This window comes from Nematolebias whitei, chromosome 2 (assembly GCF_014905685.2).
Source record: "Nematolebias whitei isolate Nwh7 chromosome 2, NemWhi1, whole genome shotgun sequence".
NCBI lineage: Eukaryota > Metazoa > Chordata > Actinopteri > Cyprinodontiformes > Rivulidae > Nematolebias > Nematolebias whitei.
Genome location: NC_056499.1, coordinates 41,580,583 through 41,591,320, shown reverse-complemented (window position 1 = coordinate 41,591,320; position 10,738 = coordinate 41,580,583). Strand labels below are relative to the sequence as shown.

Below are 10,738 nucleotides of genomic sequence, written 5' to 3'. Positions count from 1 at the left end.
TTATAATGTCATCAATATGTTGCTATTTCTGTGCTGAGGGTTTTTTTTTTTTCCAACTTTCACACTGTGTCCCATCTAGGACACAGTGTGAAATATGATTTTTTTTTTTTTACACCTCCTCTTCCCTCGTGTTTCTCTTTTCTTATCTAAACAAAACGGGCAGCGCCTCCCATGAGGCCACAGCCTCAGACACTTCCATCTCCCCATGTCTGTTTGTTCATGTTTTACTTGGACGGGCTGTACTGAACTGTAATTTCATTGTGCTTTGGTGCAATGACAATACAGCTGATTCTGAAAATCTTACTTCTAATCTACAAAGCTCTCAACAACTTAAGTCCATCTTATATACAAGATCTTAATGTTCCATATTTTCCTAACAGAACACTTCACTCTCAGACTGCAGGCTTACTTGTGGTTCCTAGAGTTTACTAAAGCAGAATGGGAGGAAGATCTTTCAATTATCAGGCTCCTCTCTTGTGGAACCAACTTCCAGTTTCTGTCCATGAGGCTGACACATTGTCCAGTTTTAAGACTGGGAATAAGACTTTCCTTTTTGATAAATCCTATAGTTGGGTTGGCTTGTTACACTGCCATAGGCTTAAACTACTCGAAGACAAATTGACCTCATTTCCTTAAATCAATTGTTACAATTTAATAGTTTTCATTTGATACTATTTCTATCTTAATGCGATTTTTGACCTGCCATTGTGTATCTGTTCCTTTCAAACTCAACCGGTCAAAGCAGATGGACACTTGTCCTGATCCTGGTTCTGCTAAAGGTTTCTTCCTCATGAGGGAGTTTTTCCTTTCCACTGTTGCCTTCATTCTTGCTCAAGATGAGAGTTCTGTGATGAAGTTAAATTCAAAGCAGTCTGCTTCTCAGATAAATAATGTTAAAATATTTTTTTTATATAAATGAATGTTTTTGTTCAGTGCCCTGAGACGACTTCTGTTGTGACTTGGTGCTACTTAAATAAACTGAATTCATTATTTTTTTTTGCTTCTTTATTTGTTTCAACTAGATCAGCTAATTGCTGCATAAGAGCCACTTGTTCATAAGAGTACTAAAAATAAAATATCAATCACTTTAAACAGATTTCTGTTCATCATTTGTGTTTTTGAACTCAAAGTCAGAGCCTTTTATCAAGCGTGGTTCAGAACTAATCTCACCCGTTGTGATGTGCAAACTTTTGCACATTTAAATATATAACAGGCATTTTATTCTCTCTATATCATGTAGAGCTTTGGGTGTTTCTGCTTGCTTGTTAAAGATCACAGAGTCAAATAGGTGATAATCTCCTCTGACTTACACGTTTACCACCATGTTTAGAACTGACAGATAGAATAGAATTTGACATAATGAGCAATAACTAATACATTAGGAAACACTTGGATTCAAACAGTCTTTTCCAGCTTATTCTTATTATTGCTTCAACTAGGAAAGCAAAAGTTAGGGATCAATGACTAAACGAAGAGGCTTTAACTGGTGGCGCAACACAAAAGAGAAGGTTAGCGAAGCTGAAAAACAAATGAACTCTCACAGTCTTACCACTCCCCACCACAAAGCATCGGCATAATTTCCAAACTCAAGGGAGCCTCTGCTGTCGAGAGTGTCTTTCTCTGCCAGATAGACAAAGTATGAGGAGAAGATCAGGCTCAAGAATCCAATGTACAGGGTTGTGATCAGCTCCTGAAATACACACAAAAACAAATAAAATATTTTACACATTTAACAGTTACAGAACAGGTTAATGTACATTTCAACTTGTCGTCTGTGGATATATAAAACACTTGTAGCTGAATGTCTGAGGTGTCACATCTGAGTCCATCAGTTAAGTGCTTGTCATCAAATGTGGCTGTTTATAAAATGACATGTGGATTTGAATATTCATGTAAATGTGCTGTGCAGATATGATGAAAATTCTTTTGAGTACCCCGACTTTGGAGTCATTTGTGAATGCAAAGCTGAATTATTTATTTTGCCTGCCATTCAGTTTGCAATGCTTATTTTGTTTCAGTTCTTTAACGAAAAAAATAAATAAATTAATCTTGAGTCAATATCTGAAATTTGATTTTAGTGCTCTTTATCTTTAAAACATCTAGTTATTAATGTTCAATACCCACCTGTTACAAGCAATGGTCACAGAGAGCTGGTGTCTATATCTAATACATTTTTAATAAGCACATATACAAAAGCAGATTTAACTCTGGCGGGAGTGGTGGTGCAGAGTTTAGAGAAGGTTTTACATTCATTCAACCTTTATTTACACAGGTTAATCCCATTGAGCTTCGGGGACTCATTTACAAGAGAGACCTGATTTTAACAGAGTGATGACAACAATGGACAACAAAGGCAACAACAGACAATCATTAAGGATGCGTACAAATTGAGAAAAACAAGTGAAAATAAAATGGCATTTAAAAAAAGAAAGTAACAGAAAACAGCTAGGTTGTAAGGTGATGTAGAAATAAGCAGGAACAGGTCTGTGTTGTTTTTTTTTTTCCCAGGAACTTTGCAGATGTTTGAAGCCACTTAGAGAGGTCAAGTTCGAGAGCTTCAGCTCTTTTTGTAAGTTATTCCACGATACGAGTGGAGTAGGAGAAGGCTCTTTTGCCTAGTTCAGTTCTCAATGAGCGAACACTGCAGGTAATAATGTCCTGAGAACGCACACTGTAGCTATATCCAATGATCACTGAGAGGGTGGTCCAGGTTAACAGTTCAGCACAGCACAGAGCCACACAAAACAAGTTTACACTCACTATCAATGCCAATTTAAAATTGTTTAATAATGGTGGTGACTAGTGACTAGAAAATGGTTTTCATTAGGGAGTCCACTGGATAAAATAATCCCAATACTTCTTTAAAAAGTCTTCAGTTAATCCAAAATGCTGCTGCCAGAGTCTTAACTGGGGTTAGTGGGAGAGATCATATCTCTCCAGTTTTAGCTTCTCTCCATTGGCTCCCTGTCAAATCCAGAACTGAATTCAAAATCTTACTTCCAACCTACAAAGCTCTCAACAACCTAACTCCAACTTATATTACAGATCATATTGTTCCATATTTTCCTAACAGATCACTTCACTCTCAGACTTTAGGCTTACTTGTGGTTCCTTGAGTTTCCAAAAGCAGAATGCTCTTGTGGAACCAACTTCCAGTTTCTGTCTATGAGGCTGACACATTGTCCAGTTTGGAGACTGGGCGTAAGAATTTCCTTTTTGATAAATCCTATAGTTAGGGTTGGCTTGTTATGCTGCTATAGGTTTAGACTACTAGAGGACAAACTGACCTCATTTCCTTAAATGAATAGTTAAAATTAATAGTTTTCATTTGATGCTATTTCTATCTTAACGTGATTCTCGACCTGCCATTGTGTATCTGTTCCTCCTTCCTGTTCCTCTCAAACCCAGCCGATCAAAACAGATGGCCGCTTGTTCTGAGCCTGGTTCTGTTGGAGGTTTCTTCCTCATGAGGGAGTTTTTCCTTTCCACTGTCGCCTTCATGCTTGCTCAAGATGAGAGTTCTGCGCTGAAGTTAAATTCAAAGCAGTCTGCTCCTCAGATAAATAATGTTATTAACTTGTTTTTTTATATATATATATGAATATTTCTGTTCAGTGCCCTGAGATGACTTCTGTTGTGATTGGGCGCTACATAAATAAACTGAAATGAATTGGATATTTAGTGATTTTTGTGGCGTTTTCACCTTCCTTGTGTGAGTTGCAGAGGCATGCAGCTCTGTTGCATACATTTTTAACATGTTCAGAAAATTAGTGCAACATTTTTTTCTGTCAGAATTTCACAAAGTTGTTGTTGGCATCTCCACCCTGTGTAGAGCTCCTCTGAATGTTGCAGAATGCTTTTCCAACCCATCTGAAGAGTTTAAAATGTGTATTTCCAGCCCTGCACTGGAGATCTCTTTTGACAGAAACAATCCAAAGCAAATATTTTAGTATAAATACCACATTGACAGATACATAGTAGTTACTGAAAACTCAATCCTAATCTGCCTATCTTTGTTTCCAAAGTATAATTTAGTAGATGGAATCATAGATGTGTGGGTGGCTGCCAAGGTGAGTACAAAACAAGCTTAGCTGTGTACGAGGTTGGCAATGTTGAGTAACAAAATACAAAATAATATGCACTGCCATAAAATACAGTTTTGACACTAGATTGTGATTCTTAAAAACGGACCGCTCAAAATGCAGCCTGGGCTCGCTGGTCCCATGATTGCAAACTTTACCAGTTAGTGATACTGTAACTTGAAATTAAAGTATTTTCCCTCAAATTTGAAGTTTTTTTTTGTTTGTTTTTTACTAGTCTCACAGCAGTTGCAGATAAGCTTAACCTGACCTGAGTGTTTTTAGCCTCTGGGAGGACTACCCAGAGACAGAGTACCCAGCAAACAAACAAACAAACAAAAAAAAAACGTGCACAAGTGGTACATGCAAACTGCACGCATAAAGTTTCCAGACAAGTTTGAGACCTGTAACCTCCATCCTGTGGAGCAACAGCACCAACTACTGCTTTTTTGTTCAGCTTAAATGCAAAATAATAGAATATTCAGCAGGTTTTGTTTGTGTTTTTACTCCAAATACACTAAAAATTATGATTTTTTTTTTTTTGCAGTTAGAAAAAGGAACCCTAGGCAATTAAAAGGAAAAACACAGGCCAGCTTAGAACGGAGTGGGTGTTTTGTATTTTTTCACTTCTATACTTGTTAAATGCTGAGATGTTTTTCGGTGACCCCGGTAAAGATAAGCTGAAATGCAGAACTTAAACGATAAAGTTTGCCCCTATAAACTGCAAATGTGGTTTGAGTCTTGATCTTTGATTTGTGTTTTTCCTGTACTCACTAACGCACCATGTAAAAAAAAAAAAAATCACTGTTTGTTTACTGCAATAAAAGTAAAGTGACACTTTAACACAAGGTTATGAGATATATAGGAGGATTTAAAAACAGGTTTGATTTGTTTTTAGAATTGGAGCGACCAGAGTTGAGTATACGGAGCTCACGTGCGCCTGTCTGACACTGACATTCACTTTTATTCATCAGCTTCATGTTGCATAATCTGCCTGGTTCATAGGCTGTTGTAGCAGGTCCCCAGGGTCAAAAGAGCTGAAGCTGAGCAGATGTTTTTCTTTCTTTTGTTGTACTAGTTCGACTCTCTGAAAATGCAACGAACACTTGACTTAAGGAAAAAAAATCAGAAGAAAAACAACACAAACTAAACCCATGTTACTGGCAGAGTGGATAACTACTTGCTGACACCGAGTTCACTGCAAAAATAAGAAAATGAAAGAAACATGGTTAAAAACACACATAATGGACATCCCTGCAGCGTTGCTTCTTTGCCCCCAATTAGTCTGCACCTCTGATTTCTCCATATGTAGTGTATTTGAAATACCCCTACAGTTTTATTGTAGGCTCAACAAACAGTTACCTGCATTTTGCCCAGGAGCTCTCACTGTGCACAGCTCCTACTCTGTTTAACAGTAATTGGACGACTACTTTAAAGTATTAAAAAGCTCTTTAAGTACACTCACATACTACGTGCTTTAAGCTGTGTTTTACTAGTTAAGAGTGCCGCAGCAGTCGCCTCACTTAACTGAACTGTCTTTAAGATGAGTGGAACTCTCCCTCTTGTTGTGTGAATGAAGAAGTTGTGTTTATGAAGAATTCACACTATTGTGATATTTTTTCTTCTTCTCTGTTTTACAGCATCTTTCTCGTTCCACAGTTTTTGTGCCATTTCAACAAATCATAAATCAAAATGTTCAGCGCTTTATGCAGAATGGTGCTTTTGATATTGGTGCAACTTTAGCTTTTTGAAACATTTAGCCTTTTCTGCCATTTATTTTTCTCATATAACATGAATTGAGTTTATTTTCCATCCTTCACATCTTTAGATGTGTTTACAATCTTTCACTGCTCCTTTCACATTTTGTTCTGCTTCAGCTTCTGCAAATTTACACTTTTTTCAGCTACTACCAGCTAATTTCAGCTGGTTTTTTTTAGCTGTTTTGTGATCCTTTTAGATTCTTTCTGCTAACTACAACTTATTTCTCCTAATTTCAGCTTGTTGTGTTCATTTCAGATTTTTCTGCACGTCAGCTTTTTGTGCTATTTCATCTACTATATAGATGTTTTTATGCATATTTTAACTCTTTCAGCTAATTCCACACTTTCAATGTAACTTCAGCTCCTTCCACTTCCTTCTGGCAGTTTAAGCTTGTTTTCGCCTCTCATCTACCTTTCAGCCATTTTTTGCTAATTTCTGCATTTTTTAAGCTAATTTTCTAATTTTTGTGATACTTTATGCTTATTTAAACCTGTTTCACCAAATATGTGTTCTTCCTGCTTTCTTCTCCTAATTTTGGCTTGTTCTTCCGTTTCAGCTACATTTCAGCATATTTTAGCTAATTTCAGTTGTTTCTCAGCAAGTTCTTGTGCAACAAAGCTATCAGCAGCTATAACAACTCTCAAATGAAACCAGGATGATGATCTACGACAACACTTAATTTCCCTATGGGATTAATAAAATATTTTTGAATTTGAATTTTTTGAATTGAACAAGCATTCGCACTGCATTTTCACAGGAAATGCAATTTCTCTAGTTATGCTTGATTTCATTGTGGAAAAAGTAAACCCTATCCGGGCAATACTCTGAACAACAATTAAATATTACTATCATATGAAAAGCAATTATTAGTTGCGACTGATTACAAGTCATGAATGCATGATTCTCAGTAATCTAACCCTTAGACAAGTAGCAGCTGCTGAGACATATAAAGCTCATTCAAGCAAAATGCGCTGCCCATATGTCAGGGAACAAGCTAGAAACAACCGCAAAATTTGTTTGTACAAATCACAGAAAGCCACTCATTGTGTATTTAAATGTTATGACACAAGACATGGATACTGATTGAAGGAAGAGCAACTCTATTCTCTTTTTAACTCCAGCTGTTAAAGCAGATGTGCCGTAGTTTTATGCTATGAGCAGAATAGTCATTTTATTTAAGAGAGGAAAAAAGAAGGGCTAAAATGTTGCAGGAACAACGTTTCAATCTCACCTTCACAGCCCGAGCTAGAGTGTGAGTACATTCAGTATTTTCCATTGTATTTATACCTAAAATGTTGGAAATTTGAAATGGATGATGATAAAAGTGTGAATACAGAGAGTGGTTCTGATGGAGGCAGCCAGCCCATAAACACATGGTGGCTGCTGATGCCTTTAATCAGAACTGAATTTAACCAGACCTCTTTCAGAGTCAGTCTCGCAATCATAAGCTCCCATTAGACTCCACCGGTGTGTACGTGTGAAGGGTGCGCCACATTAAGAACCCAGATAGTGTTTGGGAGTGGAATTGGATGCTAAAATCCTCAAAAATCATTTTACGCTGCTCTAAATGCATCACAAACAGGTGGTGGAAAGTAATGAGAAATAATGTGGAGCAAATATTTCTCCTCTAATGACTAGAAGCTCAAATTGTGTTTCCAAAAAACAAAAGTAACAGAAACAAATAAACTAAAACCAAAATGTGAATTTAATCAGATCAAAAAACAAACTAGTTCAGATGAAAAAAACAAAACAACCAAAAACTGAATATACAGTATTGGTGTTCTTTTCATAAGCATTATATTCTTTACTACTCAGAATTTACGTTGCAACAAAATGATCACAAATATATGATGAAGCTATTAGTTTCACAAGATAATAAATAATATTAATAATAAATGGTAAGACTGAATCCTACTGTTTCTTGCAGAAGCTCATATTGCCCACTGCCTTTCACATACTATAATGCTGATAAAACATAAAGTTGTGTTTTTGGTTAAATATTTAAAAGAACATTATGCACAGTCTCATGCAATTTCTCAAGAAGTTATGTTCAGAGCATGTGCTGTTCATTACACTCAGGTACTAACACAGACACTTAGCTCAGTATCTGTAAAACTGACTGGATTACAGTAGTTCCTCCATTATCGTGGGGGTTACGTTCCAAACACCACCGTGACAGGTGGAAAACTGCAAAGTAGGAGCGCTATATTTATTTTAGTATTTATATATATTTTAAGGCATTATAAAATAAAAATAAAATAAAATAATAAAAAATTATATATATATATATATATATATATATATATATATATATATATATATAAAGGCTTTATAAACCCTTCCCACCCTCTTGCAATGTTCTAAACTCTTAAACCTACGTAATTTTAACAACATATGTATATGTACTGTACAGTACTGCAAACTTTTACTCACCAGCTCTGCAGAACAGCAGTTTGGTTCCGGTCGGACTCGGTTCTGGTTCTGCAGACCTACCCTGCAGAGACGAAGCACACCACCCCGTCCAGGTTGATGTGCGTGTGGATAATTGAGCTTCAGGATAATTAGCGACTTTCCTGCCAGTTCTGTGAGCTTCATAGATCGATCGTTACTTCTGACTTTGTGTTGCAAAACTTTCCTTCCATTTCATAAGGAAGCAGTGGCCGGAAGCACTGTTGGCTTCTGGGTGGTGTAGTTTTTTTGACTGGCGTTGCAGTATAGGCTTGTTGAAAGAAAACTAGAAAATGGCGGCGCCTGGCAAAAGTTTTTTTCGTTAACTTTTCATCTCGTACCGTCCCATTCACGTGAGTAATATTAAAGTTGGCAATCGTTGCAAACCCACAAAAGAGCAAAAGTCAAACCGTGAAGTAGTGAGTGACTACTGGATAGCCATTTTTGTGTTTTCTTCATTTTTACGTGTCAAGGTAATGTGTATTACTCATCATGCTCCGTACTTTTTTGTTCATTCTTTTCTGATATTTTACTGTACTGCGACGTGAATGAATGAGGAAGTGTTCCGTGTAATAATCACTCCTAATGTGACCTGTCAGTGAGGAACTGAAAGAACTAGTTATATTAGCCTCAAGGTTTGATTGATATGATATGGATATGATACAACTGATGATATGATATGGATATGATACAAATGATGTGATACAGTGACATGTCTTAGGGAGTCCTTGAGGGCTGCAGCTGACTCAGATTCCTCCTCTCCTGGCTGCAGCTGGGGTTATGATAACAGATGGAGAGGGAGGGAGGGGCTGACGGCTGGCGCTGGAGTGATTCTACAAAACTTTTTCAGTTCAGAAAGTCAGAACTGTCAGCGCTGCAGACAGGTGAAGACATTGATAAGTGTGATCTTGTGACTGCACTGATCTTCTGTGAATGCTGCCTGCTCTCCAAAGCTTTACAATAAATCTGATGAACTACACTGTGGTTTATCCTGATGCATGCTCAACAATCCAGGTAGAAAAATCTAAAAAAAGTTAAATCTGATCCTCTGGACATTCAAAAAACAAAACAAAGCAAAAAAAAAAAGAAAAAAAAAGGCAGAAACGTTTCGTCTTTCATCCGAAAGACTTCTTCAGTCTGAGGACGTCTTTCGGATGAAAGACGAAACGTTTCTGCCTTTTTATTTTTGCTTTGTTTTGTTTTTTGAATGTCCAGAGGACCATATTTAACTTTTTTAGATACACCGTGGTTTGTTTTGGAATTCTCCATTTTTGTTCCATGACAGTGTCAGAATGAGTGTTGTCTTGGTGTTTAGTTTGTTTTTAAGTTATTTTAATGTTTGTTTCTTATGATATTTAGTTTTATTTGTGTTATCTTTGTGTTCATTTTGTTCTTTATCACCCCGAGTTGCCAGTCACTGTCTGTTCCAGCTCCACCCACTCTCACCTGTTGCCAGTCTCACTAGCCCAGGTGTCTCCACTTCCTCATCAGTCCACTGTCTATCTATCCTGTCACTTTTCATTCATTTGATTCATTCATATCCACTAATTGTCTTTAATTACTTGTTAACTAATTGAATTGTTAATGTCTTTTATTCCCCACATTAAAAACGTTACTAGAACCACCTATTTCCACCTGCGTAATATCACTAAAATTAGAAACATCTTATCTAAAAATGAGTGTTAACTGGAGTTAGTGGGAGAGCTTATATCTCTCCAGTTTTAGCTTCTCTCCATTGGCTCCCTGTCAAGTCCAGAATTGAATTCAAAATCTTACTTCTAACCTACAAAGCTCTCAACAACCTGGCTCCATCTCATATTACATATCTTATTGTTCCATATTTTTCTAATAGAGCACTTCGCTCTCAGACTGAAGGCTTACTTGTGGTTCCTAGAGTTTCCAAAAGCAGAATGGGAGGAAGATCTTTCAGTTATCAGGCTCCTCTCTTGTGGAACCAACTTCCAGTTTCTGTCCGTGACGCTGACACATTGTCCAGTTTTAAGACTTTCCTTTTTGTTGAATCCTATAGTTAGGTGTGGCTTGTTAGGCTGCCATAGGCTTAGACTACTAGAGGACAAATTGACCTCATTTCCTTAAATCAATTGTTACAATTGAATAGTTTTCATTATATACTATTTCTACCTTAACATGTGATTCTTGACCTGCTATTGTGTATCTGTTCCTCTCAAACCCAGCCGGTAGAAGCAGATGGACACTTGTCCTGAGCCTGGTTCTGCTAAAGGTTTCTTCCTCATGAGGGAGTTTTTTCTTTCCACCTTCATGTTTGCTCAAGATGAGAGTTCAGTCATGGAGTTAAACTCAAAGCGTCTGCTCCTCAGATAAATAATGTTAAATTAATATTTTTATATAAATGAATGTTTCTGTTCAGTGCCCTGAGACGACTTCTGTTGTGACTTGGTGCTATATAAATAAACTGAATTGAATTAAAC

The 10,738-nt window shown here is 36.9% G+C and overlaps 1 protein-coding gene across 1 annotated transcript in view; it reads right to left on the bottom strand.

Moving 5' to 3' along the window:
* kcnq1.1 (potassium voltage-gated channel, KQT-like subfamily, member 1.1) overlaps positions 1-10,738 on the bottom strand; it is a 58,517-nt gene that overhangs the window by 44,843 nt on the left and 2,936 nt on the right. The window contains exon 5 of the mRNA XM_037694505.1: positions 1,550-1,690. Within this exon, the coding sequence (XP_037550433.1) occupies positions 1,550-1,690 (141 nt within the window). The remainder of the gene's footprint in view (positions 1-1,549; positions 1,691-10,738) is intronic.